This window comes from Schistocerca piceifrons, chromosome 5 (assembly GCF_021461385.2).
Source record: "Schistocerca piceifrons isolate TAMUIC-IGC-003096 chromosome 5, iqSchPice1.1, whole genome shotgun sequence".
NCBI classification, from domain to species: Eukaryota; Metazoa; Arthropoda; class Insecta; order Orthoptera; family Acrididae; genus Schistocerca; species Schistocerca piceifrons.
Window position 1 is genome coordinate 579,359,994 of NC_060142.1, and position 20,428 is coordinate 579,380,421.

The window sequence follows — 20,428 nt, forward strand, 5'->3', positions numbered from 1 at the left end:
GAGAAGTCGTAGAATAAGTATTATCTCACGTGTTTCTACATTTCTCTTGAATCCTCCCCAAGGTTGGCTTCTACAGTTTTTCCATTGTTTTGTAAATGATTTGTGTTAGTATTTTTACTACCGTGACTTATTAAACTGATCGTTCAGGAATTTTCACATCTGTCAGCACCTGCTTTCTTTGCAATTGGAATTATTATATTCTTCTTGAAGTCTGAGGATATTTTGCCTGATTAATACATTTTGCTTCACCAGACCAGAAGAGTTTTGTCATGGCTGGCCCTTCCAAGGCTATCAGTACCAGTAATGGAATGTTGCCTACTTCGGGGGCATTGTTTCGATGTAAGTCTAGCTTTGTGAAATTCTTCACGCAGTATCATACCTCCCATGTCATTTTCATCAACATCCTCTTCCATTTCCACAATACCCTAAAGTACATCTCCCTTGTATAGATCCTTTATATACTCCTTTCACCTTTCTGCTTTCACTTCTTTGCTTGGGACTGGTTTTTCATCTGAGCTCTTGATATTCATGCAGGGGGTTCTCTTTCCACCAAAGGTCTCTTTAATTTTCCTGTATATGGCATCTGTCTTAGCCCTAGTGATATATGCTTCTATGTCCTTACCTTTGCCCTCTAGCCATTCCTGCTTACCCATTTTAAGCTTCCTGTTGATCTCATTTTTTATGTTTGTATTCCCGTCCGTCTTCTTCATTTTTTGCGTTTCTGTATTTTCTCCTTTCATCAATTAAATTCAATAGCTCTTATGTTACCCCAAAGATTTCTACTAGCCCTCATCTTTTTACCTACTTGATCCTCTGCTGCCTTGACTATTCCATCTTTGAAAGCTACCCATCCTTCTTGTACTGTATTCCTTTACCCATTCTTGTCAATCGTTCCCTAATGCTTCCTCTGAAACACACTACAACCTCTGGGTCTTTCAGTTTATCCAGGTCCCATCTCCTTAAAATCCTGCCTTTTTGCAGTTTCTTCAGCCTTAATCTGCAGTTCATAACCAATAAATTGTGATCAGAGTCCACATCTGCCCCTGGAAATGTCTTATAATTTAAAACCCAGTTCCAAATCTCTCCTACCATTATATAATCTATCTGAAACCTTCCGGTGTCTCCAGGTCTCTTTGACATATAAAACCTTCTTTCATGATTCTTAAACAAAGTGTTAGCGGTGATTAAATTATGCTCTCTCTGTGCAAAATTCTACCTGGCGGCTTCCTCTTTTATTCCTGTCTCCCATATTCTCCTATGACTTTTCCTTCTCTTCCTTTTCCTACAATGAAATTCCAGTCCCCCATGACTACTAAATTTTCTTCCCCTTAACTATCTGAATAATTTCTCTTATCTCATCTTACATTTTTTCAATCTCCTCCTCATCTGTTGTTGGTGTGGGCTTCATTTCTATATTGGCTACAATAATGCATTCACTATGTTGTTCATAGTAGCTTATCCACATTCCTATTTTTTAAATTCATTATTAAACATACTCCTGCATTACATCTATTTGATTTGAATTTATAACCCTGTATTCACCTAACCAGAAGTCTTGTTCCTCCTGCCACCGAGCTTCTCTAGTTCCTGCTTTATCTAACTTCAATCTATCCATTTCCTTTTTTAAATTTTCTAACCTACCTGCCCAATGAAGGGATCTGACATTTCACATTCCAATGTGTAGAAAGCCAGTTTAGTTTCTCCTGATAAACAACGTCCTCCTGTGTAGTTCCCACCGGGGGATCCAAAGAGGGGAATATTTTACCTCCAGAATATTTTATCAAAGAGTAGAGCTGCACACCCTCAGGAAAAATTATGGTTATAGTTTCCCCTTGCTTTCAGCTATTCACATTACCAGCACAGCAAGGCCATTTTGGTTAATGTTACAAGGCCGGATCAGTCAATCATCCAGACTGTGGCCCATGCAACTACTGAAAAGGCTGCTGCAGGAACCACACGTGTGTCTGACCCCTCAATAGATACTCCTCCTTTGTGGTTGCACCTATCTGTATTGTTGAGCCACGCAAGCCTCCCCGCCAATAGCAAGGTCCGTGATTTATGTATATTAATTTAAACTATTAACTTTTCCTATTTGTATGTTTGCACTATTGAACAGTGATGTTGCTACTGGCTGACTATATCACCTGTGTCCTATGCTCTGAATATCTGCTGTCATCGGCTAGCAAGATCATGTGACATGAGCGTAAAATGCATCACAATCTACATTTCAATGCATTGGAAACTAACATGTTGTGTTTGGTGGAATTCAAATAGCCGGCCGGTGTGGCCGTGCAGTTCTAGGGGCTTCAGTCTGGATGCGTGATTGCTACGGTCGCAGGTTCGAATCCAGCCTCGAGCATGGATGTGTGTGATGTCCTTAGGTTAGTTTGGTTTAAGTAGTTCTAAGTTCTAGGGGACTGATGACCACAGATGTTAAGTCCCATAGTGCTCAGAGCCATTTGAACCATTTTGAATTCAAATATGTACTTCTGTAATTCGAAAATATGCAGCGAAAAATATTTACAAAATGCATGGTATGCTGGGAAGTTCTACACCGGTGCATAAAACCTTAACCATTCAAAGGATTGATAAGTTTTACACTTCCAAGGGAAAGTATACTGTCACTTACCATGGAAAAAGTGTATTTCCACCTAGGAAAAAGTGTATTTTTAACCGGGGAATCTGGGAATCTTTTTTCCTTGTCTGTGTATACACCATGAGTCATTCAATGTAGCATGTGAGAGGCTCGAAGGGGCATTCATTTGGCTTTCCCTATGGATACTGCTGAGACGTTTTATAATGATATTGCATACTTGCTTCATCAAACTAGCCAGTTAACTGGTAGATGCAGAAAAGAAACTGAAAAGTTACTCAACTGTACCGAAAAAAGTTGACAGCAACACAACATGACAGTGCTGCTTTGTTCTTGACAAGATGTAATGAATGAGCCACAAAAGGAACAAAAAATGCTTGAGGGTTAAGGTTGTGGTTCTAGTAAAAATAATTATTTATTTAGCACCACAAAACAAAACTACAATAAATACACACATGTTTTTACAGTCAGTTGCAGTGAAAATGATGAACATGGACATAAGAGTGTTAATGACCAAAACTGACTGGATACAGGAGGCAAGTAAAGAATATAGATTTGTCTAACAGGGTTCTAACTGCCTATCAAGCATTAATGTAATTTTTGGTGGAACCATCATGCATGACTTATATTTTGTCTTCATTACTGCTTGAAGGAGAATACAAACACCTGTGTAACTACATTGTACTGGCACTGAGTGTACGACTGTGTTGAGGGATTGTATTAGGTCGAGTGTGCAAGGGGAGGAAAAGAGGCCGGCAGTGAGAGGGGAGGTTCCAGGTACAGCTAGCTGATGGCTAGGGGGGGAGTGACAGAAAGCACATGGGATAGTAATGTGGCAGTGGTTACTCTCTGTGAAAATGAAAATGGGTGGTGGGGTATACTTGTGACACCCATGGGATGAGTGGGTCGTCATGTGGATGGCAGTGGAGTTTGATGAGGCACATGGGGGGGTGGAGTGTGGGGGGCATTGAGTTTAATTTCAACCATCAGAGGAGCTCTTTTTCCTCTTTATAACTTCATTTTTTCAGCAAATATTTCTCTCAGTTTTTTACAGTTCTGACTTTAATACGAAATTTCTTTGTTATTTCAGGGCAAAATATGAGGAACCAACTACTGAGGAAGGATTTTCTACTATTGTGAAAGTGAATTTTGTTCCTGTCTTTACAGACCCAGAACTAGAGAAGTTTTATAAGATGTACTTATTAGAAAAATAAATACAAAGCTTTTTATCATTTTTAAGCTCATAAATCAGCTAGTGATGCTATATTGCAATCAGTTAATGCCTGAAAAAATGAAATGTATTGAAATGAACTACCTCTTGATAATTAAAGTAGCTTTGTGTTAATTTTCTTTGTAGTGCTACTCCATCAGGTTCACTTCATAATTTCAGCCACTTATCCATCAAATAGCTATATTACCCTTCTTTACATTCTCCTTAAGCAATGTGTTGTATTCTTGTACAAGTGAATAAACCTTATTCTTGAGTGGTTCATAATCAGTCTCAGACTTTTTTGTTGCAATGAATTCTTTCATAGCAAAGTTATTCTGTTCCAATTGCATTAGCTTCCTTTCCAAGTTGCTAAGCTGTGCGTAAGTTTCATTGTCATTTAGCTGGTTCTGGAACAAAGATAAAAAACAATAACGATTAGTATGTGTCATATTAGAAGTCAGTAAAAATAACATTTTGTTATCAGTGAGTTGAGTGGTTATGTGCAGGTAGTTGTATTTCTTTCTGGAGGTGCTTGCAGTAGTGTTTGTTTTGTAGGTACAAACAGACCCTTGTCAGATGTGGCTGGCTGTATGCCAGCAACACTGCCCCAGCAAATGCAATCTGTCAGTCACACAGTAACTTTATTCAACCTATAAAACTGGTGGAAAATAAATTTCACTGTCAGAGTTAGGGACAACAGAAGTACATAGAGGATATTTTTGTTAAAATCTGTGCTACACTGAGTCCAACTGGATAAACAAACATATTCTTCCTGTATGCATGCTTATGATTAGTAGTGTGTGAAAACATTCAGTTGCAGTAGTAAAACAATGATCAAGGACCAACATGTTAGTAGAGTGAACAAATCACACTGGTGATCTTTTAATGATCATCACAAACTCTATAACAAGATGTGATCAAAAAATAACTGTAATTTTTGTTTTCTTAAGGAATATTTTTTTCATCACTGATATCCCTCTCAGATATAATATAGTGCTTTTTCCAAGCTTGTAAGCACTTCTGAAACTTACTTTTCATTCTGGTGTTCTGCTCCTTCAGTGATTCTGTTTTTATCTCACCAATGATGGCAAAATGATGTCTTTTCATGGTTCTCTACAGCCTCAGGAATAGAAAGAAGTTGCCATGCCCAATGGATATGGTGGCTGAGGCAACATAACAGTTTTTGTTTTCTACCAAAAAATCATGAACAGGCGTTGAGGTGTGAGTGGGAGCATTATCATGATGCAGTTTCCTTGAGTGGTTTTGCAACAATTTTGGTTGCTTTCTCCAGACTGCTTCTCGCAAACAGCATGTAACTTCCAGGTAGTATTTCTTATTGACTGTATGGCCGTAAGGCAGGAATTCGTGATCCACTATCCCATTGTAACTGAAGAAAACAGTGAGAAGAATCTTCACGTGTTATAGAAATTGCTGAATTTTTTTTTGTCTTGGCTCTTCAGGCAGTTTTTTGAAAGTAAAAATTTGACACTCGAAAACATGTATAACCTCTTCAACTGTCAACAATAAACTAAATGTTCAAAACAACTGAAAATGCAAATCTACATCAGGAACATGTGTACCAACAAGATAAAATAAAGTTGAACGTATATAACTTGCAAAATTAAAAAAGTTCTTGTTACTTTTTGATCATACCTCCTACATGTCAATGAGTGATATGACTGGTGAGTTATCAATTTGTGGCATCAACTGTATCTGCTGAGCAAAATAGCTCATGCAATGGGGTTTTACAGACTGGGCCTCTTCGATTTCATTAATATTTATAGGATTTGAAGCTCAGTGCCTCTACATAAATTTCCTAATGTCCGCGGCTCGTGTTCTTACGGTAGCGTTCTCGCTTCCCGTGCACGGGGTCCTGGGTTAGATACCTGGCAGGGTCGGGGATTTTCTCTGCCCCGAGATGACTGGGTGTTGTGTGTCTTTCATCATCATTTCATCCTCATTCACTCACAAGTCGCCATAGTGGCATTAAAGAACGTGTGGAGCGGCGGCCGAACCGCCCCGCGAGGGGTCTCCCGGCCACCAATGCCATACGCTCATTATTATTAATTTCCTAATGCAGTATGACACATTTATGAAGAATACTTGAAACAATCGCCTTTGAGGATTAGGCGATTTCAGAGTGCTTTTATGCTTTTAGATACTGACAGCTATATTAATAAATTACAAATAGGTTGTACTTGAGTGTGAAATGCATAAATCTATGGCTCATAGGTCACTCATTCGAATATGGCTACACCTGGATCAGGGCTGCTACCTTAGCAACAGTCAATCAGAGAAAGCCCTTGTTTGTGCCTTTTGTTCCGTTCACCATTGTCAAATCTCTCTGCTATGATGGCTATAGCCAGCTGCAGATGACACTTGCAGCCTGTAACCTTAACTGTTGTGATTCGTTTCATTGTGTGTTTTGCTTCTTTGTGAGGCAAGTTTATTTTGTACTACAGGCTGTCTGAAGTCTACAGTGCAAGTGTGCAGAAGAGTGTGGTAGGTACGTGGAAGGGACAGTGATCTGCTCATGTTTTGCATGGTCAGACATGTGAGTATGTGCGCTCTGTGCGCAAGTATTTTGAGAAGGGCAAAGACAATTGTGCGACTCTTATTGCCTCTAATGAAGGTAGTCGAAAGAACCACAGATGCTCTGAAGATACATAAAAACACTGTTGTCAAAGTCTGTAAGGAAAAATACTGTCCAAAGAAGTAGAGCCTGGTTCATCTCTGAACAGAGGAAGACAAAACCATGAGAAAAACTTGGGCTTGTTCCAACAAGATGCGATCCATTGCCACATATGTGGATATTATGAGAGAAAGAACAAAAAAAACTGTCTTACTCTTTATGGGGCAGACATTCAGTGGCAGCAATGGTTGTCAAAGCCCTCAGTTTTTGGTACAAAGAAAAAATTAATGGACAGAAAATTATAATGGAGAGAAGTTGTGTTGTAGCATATGAATGCCCACCATCCCATCTGGAAAGACTTTAAAGATGATAGTATAAGTGGAATTTCTGCTGTTCTCATAGGAAAGGGCGCAAGACTTATTGTCTTGCATGCTGGAATTTTATTTGTTTCTGTATGTAAATGTCTCTTTGTTTAAAAATCGTGGAAAACAAGCAACTACAATGAGCAGATGAACCACAATAGTTTTCTGAAGTGGTTCAAGGAGCAGCTATCATTGGAAAACTTCCATCAATTGTCTGTTATTGAAAAGGATAATGCCCCATATCATTCAGTTATTAAAGATAAAGCTCTGGCAATGGCAGGGGGGGGGGGGGGGGGGGGGGAAACTGACATATCTGAATAGTGGAAACGCCACAGTGTGAAAGTTCAGGATGATTATTTGTGTGTGGCAGAACTCATTGAAATAGTGGGGGGAAATAAAGGCCATGTTTCAACATTATATTGAAGACAAGGCGGCTAAAGAAGATGGCTACAGAGTTAGTTTTGGGAACAGATTAGACATTATGTGGCAACAAATAACAAAGCTTCACTGTGGCAGAAATTCAAAAATTTTAGAGGGAACAGTGGCACAAACAATGGCAGAGAAATGGAGTAATGTTCTGTGTCACACAGAAACTGTTGTTAAAGAAGCATGGAAAAGTGAAGTGAATGTAGAAAATAATATTGAAATATATCTAAAAACAAAGATGATGTGACTTACCATACGAAAGCGGTGGCAGGTTGATAGACACACAAACATACACACAAAATTCAAGCTTTCGCAACCAACGGTTGCTTCATCAGGAAAGAGGGAAGGAGAGGGAAAGACGAAAGGATGTGGGTTTTAAGGGAGAGGGTAAGGAGTCATTCCAATCCCCGGGAGCGGAAAGACTTACTTTAGGGGGGGAAAAAGGACAGGTATACACTCGCGCACAGACACACACACACACACACACACACACACACACACACACACACACACACACATATCCATCCTCACATACACAGACACAAGCAGACATTTGTAAAAGCCAAATAATAATTCAATAATATTGAAAATATGATTACTTATATCCTTGGGTAAGTCCATCTTCCATGGACCTGAGCATAGACAACGTGTGTTGAGAAAGAAAGTGATTCAACTAAGTGGCATTTACCCTTTGCCATGCTTTGTCTTTATTTTTGTGTTTGTGTTTCATATTTTTGATTGAATGGTGTCTGCTGTCTTTCCAAAATAAATCTCGTCTTGTTATTAAGGAATATCCCTCTGCACAAGTATAATGTACTACATGCACACGACAGTGAGTAGTAAGTACTTAAGTAGTTTATAATTATTTGAATGTTGTGAGCGATTGTATTTACGTAAAAGACTCAGTTCCATTTCAGCACCCATCAGCACCAATTTTGTAAAGAATACATCAACTAAACGTGACTCATTCTGATTATTGTAAAAGATGTGCATTTCCTGTTGCTTTTATTGTGACTTATGAATAACAGGAACACAGTATCAATTTATACACAGGTACGTGTTCATTAAACGACTAGAATACTCAAATTCTGTGAAGCTAACTCAACAAGCATGAGAGTGAGAAGGCAGGCAGTATGAAACCTCACAGCTGTTGCTGCTACGGCCATACTGCTCACTCACGCACCCGCTAACCGATAGCATCTCCCCCTTCCATACTATGCGTCACTGTCAATCACTTTGTTATTCTGATCCACATATAATAGTAACATGTTTTTTATTTTACTTTAAATTTCCATATTTATTAGCAATTATAAGTGTTCATGATTAAACATCTAATCATAATTTTTTAATAAATATCATCACCGTTTTATTTTTAATTACAAATCACATGAAAATGCCAGTATTCACAATAAATTAAAATTTAGTGCAAAAATACAAAAGGTCATATAGAAGATTTAATGTTTTATTTCTAGAGATTGGACATTATTATTGATTTACTTTTTTCCCCACGAGAAGGCATTTTCATTTATTTTCACACAACCATTATTTAAAAATAAAAATGTTATGTTTTGTTAAAAAAGTACAATTTGTTGATTAACCAAAAGTTGGCCGGTGTGGCTGAGCGGTTCTAGGCGTTACAGTCTGGAACCATGCGACTGCTACGGTCGCAGGTTCGAATCCTGCCTCGGGCATGGATGTTTGTGATGTCCTTAGGTTAGTTAGGTTTAAGTAGTTCTAAGTTCTAGGGGCTGATGACCTCAGAAGTCAAGTCCCATAGTGCTCAGAGCCATGAACCATTTTGATTAACCATTGTTTAATAGAAATAGAATTAAAATAAAATAAAAAAAAATGGTAAATAAAAAATCTACTCCTTAAAAATCTCAGTGTGAATGAAAAGTGGGATTTGGTGTGCAACAGTTAGGAATTTTGTTAGTGATATGTAGCACCAGTAACATTTTCCAGTCTTATACGCATAGTTCAATCGTTCATTTAGAAATCGAGGAAGGTAGTTACTTATATATAATGAAAGATTTCAAATTTCAAGTGAAAACTTGGAGAGAAGGATTGGGATCGATTGCACCAGAAGATGAATTGCAGAGATTATGCAAATCATAAATAAAACCAGTAAGAAAGAATGATGATGTTGATTCATCCAATACCAAAGGGTGAAGTGATATAGAGAAACTTGGTTATCAGTATGCTGAAAATGAAGTCTGATTCTGAAGTAACAAATTTTATGAAACAGACAAAGGATGGAGAAAGGGTAATTACTCCGCAGAGCCAAAGAAACTGGCACATATGCCTAACATCATTTATTAGGCCCCCCCCCCCCCCGCGAGCATCCAGAAGTGCCATAATACGACGTGGCATGGACTCGACTAATGTCTGAAGTAGTGCTGGAGGGAACTGACACCATGAATCCTGCTGCAGGCTGTCCATAAATCCATAAGAGTACAAGGGATTGGAGATCTGTTCTGAACAGCACATTGCAAGGCATCCCAGATAGGCTCAATAATGTTCATGTCTGGGGAGTTTGATGGCCAGCAGAAGTGTTTAAACTAAGAAGAGTATTCCTGGAGCTGCTCTGTAGCAATTCATTACGTGTGGGGTGTCACATTGCCCTGCTGGAATTGCCCAAGTCTGTTGGAATGCACAATGGACATGAGTTAGGTGATCAGACAGAATGCTTATGTACATCTGACCATGCAACATGTTTCCAGTCATCAACAGTCCAATGTTGGTGTAGATGGGCCCAGGTGAGGTGTAAAACTTTGTGTTGTGCCGTTATCAAGGGTACACAGTGGGCCTTCAACTCTGAAAGCCCATATTTATGATGTTTCGTTCAAATGTTTGCACACTGACACTTGTTGGTGGCCCAGCATTGAAATCTACAGCAATTTGCAGAAGGGTTGTACTTCTGTCACTCTGAACCATTCTTTTCAGTCGTAGTTGGCCCCATTCTTGCAGGGTCTTTTCCCAGTGTCAGCGATGTCGGAGATTTGATGTTTTATTGGATTCCTGATATTCACAGTACACTTGTGAAATGGTCGTACAGGAAAATCCCCACTTCATCGCTACCTCGGAGGCGCTGTGTTCCATCACTCATTGCTGACTATAGCACCATGTTCAAACTCACTTGAATCTTGCTAACCTGCCATTGTAGCAGCAGTAACCAATCTAACAACTGCGCCAGACACTTGTTGTCTTATACAGGGGTTGCCCCCCACTGCGGGTCCGGGGGTTAGAATAGGTCCGAGGTATTCCTGCCTGTCATACAAGGTGACTAAAAGGAGTTTCACAAGTTTCGGCCTTTATGTGATGGTCCCCTGTAGGGTTTGACCTCCATTCTTCAAAATTTTCCCAAAGAGTGAGCCAATTGGAGAAGGGCGCCTTACAAGGTGCGTCATGTCCATCGTGCATTGAGATCTTTAGTCCATTTTCTCGTCGTCACATTTCAGTCCTGCCCATTCTCCATCTCTTGGGCGAGAACACCTTCTTGGGTGCATTTTCCACCATGTACTATGCAGTGTTGATTTCTGCATCGACGATGACCATGGACTTCTTTGCACCTGATATTCAGCACGGTAGCCAGTCTGTTGTGGTGGGGCCGCCATGTACCCTGTTGGTTGTAGCCCCCTGACCACACAGGGATCGTTCTGCTGATGCCTGCGCTGTTAACTCCCCACATATGCCAAGGGGTAGATGCCCATCCCCCTGGGGCATTGGGACTCCCGGCAATCCCTGCTAAGTGACCTTTGCTGCGGCTGGGTGGTGCCCGTGGGGAGGGCCCCTGGTCGGAGTGGGTGGCATCAGGGCGGATGACACGTGATGAAGTGTAGTCCATCATGTGTTGCTGCTGATAAAACACCAGCAGTCTTTAAGCAATCATGAGCTCAATTCAATGCACAGAAGTACGACCCCAAATCGTTCCCCTCCCTGGTCACACCATGGGAGGTGTGTCAGGCTAAGGTTGGCAGCGGTTCTTATTTGCCCCGGTACCTTGTATGTTCGAGAGCTAATGGGGAGTCTTTCATGACAATGAAGCCTCAGTTTTTTGTTGAGCATTTGGAGGAAAAGTTTGGGGAGGTGGAGGGCTTGTCCAAAATGAGATCTGGGTCAGTCTTGATCAAAACAGCATCCTCTGCCCAGTCACGGGAGTTACTCGCTTGTGACAAGCTAGGGGATATTTCTGTAACCATCACGCCTATAAGAGCTTAAATATGGTCCAGGGTATCATATTTCACAGAGACCCCCTTTTGCAGTCCGACGATGAGCTGCGTGCCAATTTAGAGCGGGGTATACATTTCATATGGCGTGTCCACCGGGGTCCGAAGGATAATCAGGTTGCCGTCCTGTGTGTACGACATCGTCGTACGCCACCGCTACAACAGTTCTGGCACCATCAGCTCTGCCAACCCAGGTCACCTCTCAGAGCCGGAAGACTACACATGCCCCCTTGATGGTGGTGGGCATTTCCCTCCCTGTTGCTCCTGTACCACCTACTTCGGGAGAAGCACCCCCCACCCCCCATCACCCCCACCATCTGTCCCCACTTCTAAGCCGGAGAAGCATAAGTCTTCTTTGGCTTCTCTCACTAGGAAGGGATCCCTTGTGTCACTCCCTTCCCAGGTTTCTTCTAGTGGGAAAGATGACACCTGCCAGTGGCTGAAGAGCCAAAAAGCAGCTGGTCATAGGGCTTCAACCTCATCCTCAGTCCCGGAGACTGAGGCAGTGAAGTCATCCCAGCCAGGGAAACCCAAGGGTCAGCAAGAGAAATCCAAAAAGAAAACCCCTAAGACCAAGGAAATTGGGGTGGAACCCACACCACCAAAACCTACAAGCTCTGCGGCTGAGGATGGGGTGGAGAATATGGCATCCGCTGAGGACTTAGATCTTGCCAGACCCTCATACACAATGAATATGGACTGTTCAGGCAATAAATCGGTGGCAGCAGGTGACTAAGGCGTAAACTGCCTCACTGAACGTTCCATGCCTTCCCAATCTCATGATGTCATCCTCCAGTGGAATTGCAACAGTTTTTCCACCGCCTGGCAACTGTTAAGCTTTACACCTGCTATCAGGAAACCTGGTTCCCAGCAATGCGGGCCCCTGCCCTCCACGGCTGTAAGGGATATTACAGGCACTGTAGCGACTATAATCGAGTGTCAATGGAGTTTGCGTTAATGTCCTAAACTGGGTCTGTAGTGAACATGTGCCCCTTCAAACCCCTCTTGAAGCTGTGGCTGTCAGAATGACGACGACGCAGGAAATAACTGTTTGCAATGTATATCTTCCTCCAGATGGTGCAGTACCCCTGAATGTATTAGCTGCACTGATTGATCAACTCCCTAAACCTTTCCTACTTCAGGGAGATTTTAATGCCCATAACCCCTTGTGGGGTGGTACCATGCTTACTGGCCGAGGCAGAGATGTCGAAACTTTATTGTCGCAATTCGACCTCTGCCTCTTATATACTGGGGCTGCCACACATTTCAGCGTGGCTCATGGTAGTTACTTGGCCATTGATTTATAAATTTGCACATCAGGACTTCTCCCATCTATCCACTGGACCACTTCCCCATCTTCCTGTCACTGCCCCAGTCTCAGGCGCACGGACACCAGCCCAGATGGGCTTTGAACAAGGCGGACTGGGGAACTTTCATGTTTGCTATCACCGCTGAATCTCCCCCACAAGGTAACATCTATGTGATGGTTCTGCAGGTGACTAGCACAATTGTTTTTGCGGCAAAAAATGCGATCCCTCGCTCTTTGGGGTGCCCGAGGGATAAGGCAGTCCCTTGGTGGTCGCCGGAAGTTGCTGAAGCAATTAAGGAGTGTCGGTGAGCTCGACAGTGGCATAATCGGCATCCTTCCCTGGAGCACCTCACAGCCTTTAAACGGCTCCGTGCTCGTGTTCACTACCTTATCAAACAATGGAAGAAGGAGTGTTGAGAGAGAGAGAGACATCTCCACCATTGGGTGCCACATGTCACCTTCCCAAGTCTGGGCAAACATCATACATCTTTTCGGAAACCAGGCCCCAAGAGCTGTCCCTGGTGTTACCATAAATGGCGAGTTATGTACCAACACAAACGCGATTGCCGAGCACTTTGCTCAAGCCTCTGCATTGGAGAATTACCCCCAGCCTTTCGCACACTCAAACAGCTGCTGGAAGGGTACATCCTCTGATTCAATACACACTGCAGTGAATCATATGACGCCCCATTTCCAGAGTGGGAGCTCCTCAGTGCCCTTGCACATTGTCCTGACACACCTCCTGGGCCAGATCGCATCCACAGCCATACGATTAAACATCTTCTCATCATCTTCAACCGGATCTGGTGCGATGGTGTTTTTCCATCGCAATGGTGGGAGAGCACCATCATGTCAGTGCTCAAACCTGGCAAAAACCTGCTTGATGTGGATAGCTATTGGCCCATCAGCCTCACCAACATTCTTTGTAAGCTCCTGGAAAATATGGTATGTCGGCGGTTGGGTTGTGTCCTGGAGTCACATGGCTTGCTGGCTCCATGTTAGGGCGGCTTCTGCCAGGGTCGCTCTGCTACTGATAATCTTGAGTCCATTGAGTCTGCCATCTGAACGGCCTCATCCAGACGGCAACACCTGATTGCCATCTTTTTTGACTTATGTAAAGCATATGACACGACTTGACAATATCATATCCTTGCCACATTGTATGAGTGGGGTCTCTGGGGACCACACCCGATTTTTATCCAAAACTTCCTGTCGCTCCGTACTTTCCATGTCCAAGTTGGTAACTCCCATAGTTCCATCCATATTCAGGAGGATGGAGTCCCACAGGGCTCTGTATTGAGTGTCTTTCTATTTTTAGTGGCCATTAACAGTCAAGCAGCAGCTGTTGGGCCCTCCGTCTCACCTTCTCTGTATGCAGACGACTTTTGCATTTCGTACTGCTGCTCCAGTACTGTTGTTGCTGAGTGGCACCTCCAGGGAGCCATCCACAAGTTGCAGTCATGGGCTCTAGCCCAGGGCTTCCAGTTTTCAGCCAGTTGTGTGTCATGCACTTCTGTCAGCATCGTACCGTTCATCTGGAACCTGCACTTTACCTTAATAAAGTCCACTCACTGTAGTGGAGACATATCAATCCCTAGGACTGGTTTTCGATGTTCGATTCACTTGGCTCCCTCATCTTCGTCAGCTTAAGCAGAATTGCTGGCAGCACCTCAATGCCCTCCATTGCTTGAGCAACACCAATTGGGGTGCAGATCGCTTTACGCTGCTGCAGCTCCACAGAGCCCTTGTCCAATCCCGAATTGACTATGGGAGTGTGGTTTATGGTTTGGCAGCGGGGCCTTCAGCATTGCATTTACTCAACCCTGTGCACCACTGTGGGGTTCGATTAGTGACAGGAGCTTTTAGGACGAGTCCGGTGACCAGCGTACTGGTTGAGGCTGATGTCCCTCCACCGCAGATCAGACGTGCGCAACTGCTCGCCAGTTACGCAGCACACATTCATAGTTCCCCTGAGCATCCGAATTACCATCTCCTTTTCCCGTCTGTGGCAGTCCATCTCCCGCATCGGTGGCCCAGATCGGGGCTAACGATTGTGGTTCGTGTGCGGACCCTTCTTTCTGAACTGGAGTCCTTCCCTTTACCACCTCTACTTGCGGTCCATTCATGTACACCTCCATGGTGTACGCTTCAGGCACAGCTTTGTCTGGACCTTTTGCATGGCCCTAAGGACTCCGTTAACCCCGCCACACTCTCACTTCCTCTCGATTCTTGACGTGTTCCAGGGCTCTGAAGTGGTTTACACTGACGGCTCAATGGCTGATGGTCACATAGGCTTCGCATATGTTCATGGAGGACATTTTGAGCAGCACTCCTTGCCAGTTGGCTGCAGTGTTTTCACTGCAGAGCTGGCAGCCATCGAGTACATCTTGCTGGCAAGTCTTGCTCCGTGTAATCCATCGTATGCCCCCGGCACACCAAGCTTCCTCCTGACTCTCCTCTGTACACCTCATTGAGCATCCTACAAGCTATCGACCAGTGCTACCCTCACCACCCTCTGGTAGTGTCCTTTCAGGAGTCCATCTATGTCCTGGAACAGTCCGCCATTCTGTGGTGTTTGTGTGGACCCCAGGACACGTCGGAATCCCTGGCAGAGAACTTGCCGACAGGTTGGCAAACAGGGACTCGGAAACCGCTTCTGGAGATAGGCATCTCCGAAGCTGACCCGCATTCTGTCTTACACCGCAGGGTTTTTCGACTTTGGAAGACGGATTGGCATAACAGCACGCTCAAAAAACTGCGTGTCATTAAGGAGACTATGAATGTGTGGAAGTCTTCCATGCAGGACTCTCGCAGGGAATCAGTTGTCCTCTGCCGGCTCCACGTTGGCCATACGTGGCTAATGCATGGTTACCTACTCTGTCACGAGGACCCACCTCAGTGTCGCTGTGGCTCTCAAATGACAGTCGTCCACCTCTTGCTGGAGTGCCCACTTTTAGCCACTCTACGACAGACTTTTAACTTTCCCAGCACCCTGCCTTCGGTGTTGGGCGACAAACATCCACAGCTGCTTTAGTTTTACGTTTTATCCCTGAGAGTGGGTTTTATACTTCTATGTAGGTTTTAGCGCATGTCCTTTGTCTCTCTTTGTCCTCCACCCTATTGCTTTTAGGGTGGAAGTTTTAATGTGTTGCAGGGTGGCTGGCTTTCACTTTATATCCTTGTGGTTGGCCAGCCACTGTAATCTGCTTTCATGTTTTACTCTCTTCTGTTACTAGCATCTCTCTGTTGTTTTCTTATCTTCTTTTGTTACTTTTAGTGTTTGTTGCTGTCCCTTTACTCTTGTGGCTTTTCCTTTATTTCCTTTTTGTGTTATATGTCTCGTCCGTTTTATTCTCACACTTGTGGCATTGTTTTATTAGAAACAAGGGACCAATGACCTCGGTAGTTTGGCCTCTTCTCCCGCCTTTAAACCAACCAACCAACAGGCATTGCCGACCGCATCGCCATATTCTGCCTGTTTATATATCTCTGTTTTTAATATGCATGAAATGCCTATACCAGTTTCTTTGGTGCTGCTTCAGTATATACGAATGCCTAGTGTCTGTTCTTTTGGACATGTCTGATAGAAAAGACACCATGCATTCATGTAATTGATTTGCCTCTGTGGGGAATGAATCCACCACCTTCAGTGCTGATAGACAATTACGTTCAGTCTTCTGCGGAAATCTAGTGAGCATAGTAAGCAAGAGATGATCCCAGTCTGGCACACAGTTTCATTCATCGCTGCTATTCCGCATAAAGTCGCGATGCAGCTGACATTAATAGCCCCTTCCCTTTCCTTCCCTTCCCTCCTCTTCCCTCCCCTCCTTCCTCCATCTGCAATTTACATAAAAGAAAGGGGAACATTGGAGGGAAAATGCAAATTACGAGTATTAAAAACAAGTTCAGGAGAAGGTGCCACAGTATTTAACACAAAAGAAGAAAATAGAAATTCTTAAAAGAGAGATCAAACGAAAGTACCAAATATGTGAAATTTATGAACTGGAAACGTTAGAATTTACTCTGACATTAGTGTGTCAGCAGCTTGTGAAGGACTTGCAGCTACACTGTGACAGTAATTGTGTTGCATTGGAATTGCAGGAATTTTGTACAGGAGCAGCAGTCACCTTTATGAGATGCTTTCCATAACCAGCATGTTTACAGTAGTACAGGAGACTGCTGTAATGAACCTTCTTAGTGTTTCTCATCTCAAAATCCCCTGAACCAATGGCAGATATTATGGCATGTAGAACAAGTTGAGTCGAACGTTCAGAATTTAACAATGTGGAAACTGTTGAGGGTGTACAACTCTCAGCTTGAAGTAGCCATTGACTGACTAGATAGCAGTTCACTTCATAAAGACAGAGACTCTGTCTGTGTAGCTTTACCTAATGCTGAGAAGAAACTTGATACATTTGATGCAAGTAATAAAAGTGTTCAGAAGGAATTAATGCAGGTTTGTCTCACAGTCAGCAGCTCATTAAGGGAGACAGCAAAAAAAGTTTGAAGGAAACATTCGCAATTAGAAATAGATTGCGAAGCACATATTCGTCTCTCAGAATTAATAGACAAAATGTGTGGCTGTATCAGTGGAATTTAAAGCCTTGCATGAAATTATGATGACACTTATAATAAGAGATATTTTGGAATAATGTATAATGACTTGATCTTCGTACTCAGTCTTACATAAAAAAAAGGTGGCAAGACATGTCATACTAAGTTTGCCTAAAATATATATTCTTTCTCAGATGATTGTCATGTAGAGCATCCCTTCAGCATGAACCCAAATGATATTGCATGCTCTAAAAGAAAACCAATTCTTGAACATCTGTGAACAAAATCAACATAAGGATGCTTTTCTTTCTAATAGTGATCAACTGACTCAATCACTGAGAGACCTCACCGCTATATGGTGTCAAACACCATCCGTGTGTGTGTGTGTGTGTGTGTGTGGTTTGAGGTTTTCGGGCGCTAATCAGCATGGTCATCAGCGCCCAAACGCATAAAATCAGGAACACATGCGGTGAAGGGACGAAGACGGACAGCGAACAAGGAGAACGGCTAAAAGACACAGACCTGATGCAGATCAAAATCCTCATATACAGAGGCAAAACAAGAGGAGAAGAAATGCACTAAAAAAGGAAAGGAAACACAAGGAAAAGAGAACAGAGATTGAAGTGAAACAAGTAGGTAATCGTGATTGGCGAACCTCTCACCTAAAACCTGGGTAAGCCAGTCACCCAGCAGGACATTAAAATCCTCTCCCTAAAATCCGAGTCAACAAATTGGACAGGACACAAAACCGTAAGACCTTAACCACAGTCGTTGTGTCGTCTTGCAAAATAGAGGGCAAATCCGGTGGCAAGGAAACCACCGCCCTCTGGTCAGAGAATAAAGGACAGTCAAGTAAAATGTGGCGGACAGTAATCTGGACACCACAAGCACTGCAGATTGGGGGTCCTCCCGCTGGAGTAAAAAACCATGCATTAAGGGACTGTGCCCGATGCGAAGGCGAGTGAGGAGAACCTCATCCCACCTGCATGACTGGTAGGACGTACGCCATGGCTGCGTGGTGGCCTTGACCAGACGCAGCTTATTTTCACTGACTGCCAGCCACTCCTCTTCCCATTGACGCATAACACGAAAACGCGAACGGGAGGTAACAGCATGGAGGGGGACGGCATATTCAGCAACGTGAGGGAGGGAACATGCATCTTTGACAGCCAAATCCACCAGTTCGTTTCCCCTAATACCCACGTGCCCTGGTACCCAGCAGAAAGAAACCTCCTTCCCCTGCCATTGCAGGTGGAGTGGGGCATCATGGATGTTCTGGACGACCGTATCCGCAGGGTACAAGTGTTGCATGGTCTGAAGGGCACTCAGGGAGTCAGAACAGATGAGAAACTTAAGACTCGGAACACATCTCATCTGCTCCAATGCCCGCATGATCGCAAACAATTCGGCATCAAAGATGGTAAACGCCACAGGAAGCCATAACTTGACGACTCAATCAGGAAAAACAACAGCACAACCAACAGAGTCCCCCTGTTTAGAGCCATCCGTAAATACTGGTACATGGTCGGGAGGCTGGTTTAAAATATCATAAAATAAGGAGGTAAAAAAAAACGCAGGAGTGCAGCTCCTCCGGTAGTCTGACAAGTCTAAAAGGACGCTGGGCCTCTGGAGCAACCAGGGAGGCAGGCAGGTAAAACCCTGGAGTTGGGGTGCCACACACTCCACACCAAGGGACTCAAGCAAATGGTCTTGTTGCCCTGGGACGACGGGAAAAAGAGACGTTCCATAGGCGGTCGGGCAACGGTAGGGTACGCAGGGGAGGTAGGATAGGCAAGGAATTGACACACCCATCGCACCATGAGGAGTTTCCGCCGGTTCCCCTGCCTCAGCACACAGGTTGGGGATGGGACTGGTACGGAAGGCACCAGTGGCCCGCCTGATACCCTCATGATGTACTGCGTCAAGAATCTTCAGATACGAAGGCCTCGCTGACCCATACACAGTGCATCCATAGTCAAGACGCGACCAGACGAAAGCCCTATAAAACTGCAGCAGACACGCCTGATCTACTCCCCAGGACTGATGGCTCAGACACTTCAAAATATTCAGTGCCTTCAGGGCCCGCACCTTGAGGTCTTTAAGGTGCGGCAACGACGATAACTTGGAATCAAAAGTGAGGGCCAGGAACCTCACAGTGTCTCTAAAAGGAAGAATGGTGTCCCTCAGACGCAATTCAGGGGAGGTAAAAAGACGTCGAGAACGATTAAAATGAACACACATACACATTTGTCTGCAGAAAATGTAAAACCCGTCTTCGCAGTCCATGCCTGTAATCACTTTATCGTAAGCTGCAACTGCCGACTAGCAGTGACAAGACCGGAGGAAGAACAGAAAACAGCAAAATCGTCCACAAACAAGGAGCACTGGGCAGGACTCCGGATAGTGGACGTGATACTGTTAATGGCGACGGCAAAGAGGGTGACACTTAAAATGCTTTCCTGAGGAACACCATTCTCCTGCACATAAAAATCAGATAGCACTTTACCAACCCGATATTGAAAGGGGCGGTGGGAAAGAAAGGACCGAGTGAAGATGGGGAGATGGCCACAAAAGCCACACTGATGGAGTTGACTGAGGATAAGGCAGTGCCAAGTAGTCATACGCCAAAGAATACACCTAGACAATGCTGGTTACGTAGGAAGGCCTGGATGGCCGCCTCAAGCAGGGTCAAGTTGTCTATAGTTGAACAACATCTCTAAAAGCCACACTGAGAGTGACTAAGGAGCTGCCTGGTCTTGAGCAGCCAAACCAGGCGACGGTTGACCATGCGTTTCCAACGTCTTCCCTAGACAGCTCGTCAAAGCAATACTCCGATAGCTACTGGGATGCGTTCGGTCCTTCCCCGGTTTGAGGAAGGGAATCAAAATCGCCTCCCTCCATGAGTCAGGGAACATGCTGGATAACCATATCATATTAAAACAATTCAAGAGAACTTCCTTCGATGGCAGCAACAAGTGCTGCAGCATGCTGTACCGGATTTGATCATGACCGGGTGCAGTATCATGAGCCACAGACAGCACCGAATCCAGTTCCCACATTGTGAAGGGGCAGTTGCAGGGTTCAGAATTTGGAGACTGGAAGTCCAAGTGACCCCT

The 20,428-nt window shown here is 43.8% G+C and overlaps 2 protein-coding genes across 4 annotated transcripts in view; one reads left to right on the forward strand and one right to left on the reverse strand.

The window, feature by feature from the left end:
• The window catches only part of LOC124797869 (bifunctional polynucleotide phosphatase/kinase), a 76,440-nt gene extending 72,389 nt beyond the window's left edge, over positions 1-4,051 (forward strand). Inside the window, exon 9 of one of the 3 annotated variants that reach the window (XR_007016890.1) lies at positions 3,684-3,763. Coding sequence is in view for 2 of the 3 variants with exons in the window: in XM_047260956.1 (XP_047116912.1) it covers positions 3,684-3,807 (124 nt within the window). In the remaining variant the exon portion in view is untranslated. Of the gene's footprint in view, positions 1-3,683 lie in introns of all 3 variants that reach the window. The other 2 variants (XM_047260956.1, XM_047260957.1) reach the window with 2 other exon arrangements.
• LOC124797868 (intraflagellar transport protein 74 homolog) overlaps positions 3,023-20,428 on the reverse strand; it is a 212,613-nt gene continuing 195,207 nt past the window's right edge. Inside the window, exon 9 of the mRNA XM_047260954.1 lies at positions 3,023-4,210. Within this exon, the coding sequence (XP_047116910.1) occupies positions 3,995-4,210 (216 nt within the window). The 3' untranslated portion in view covers positions 3,023-3,994. The remainder of the gene's footprint in view (positions 4,211-20,428) is intronic.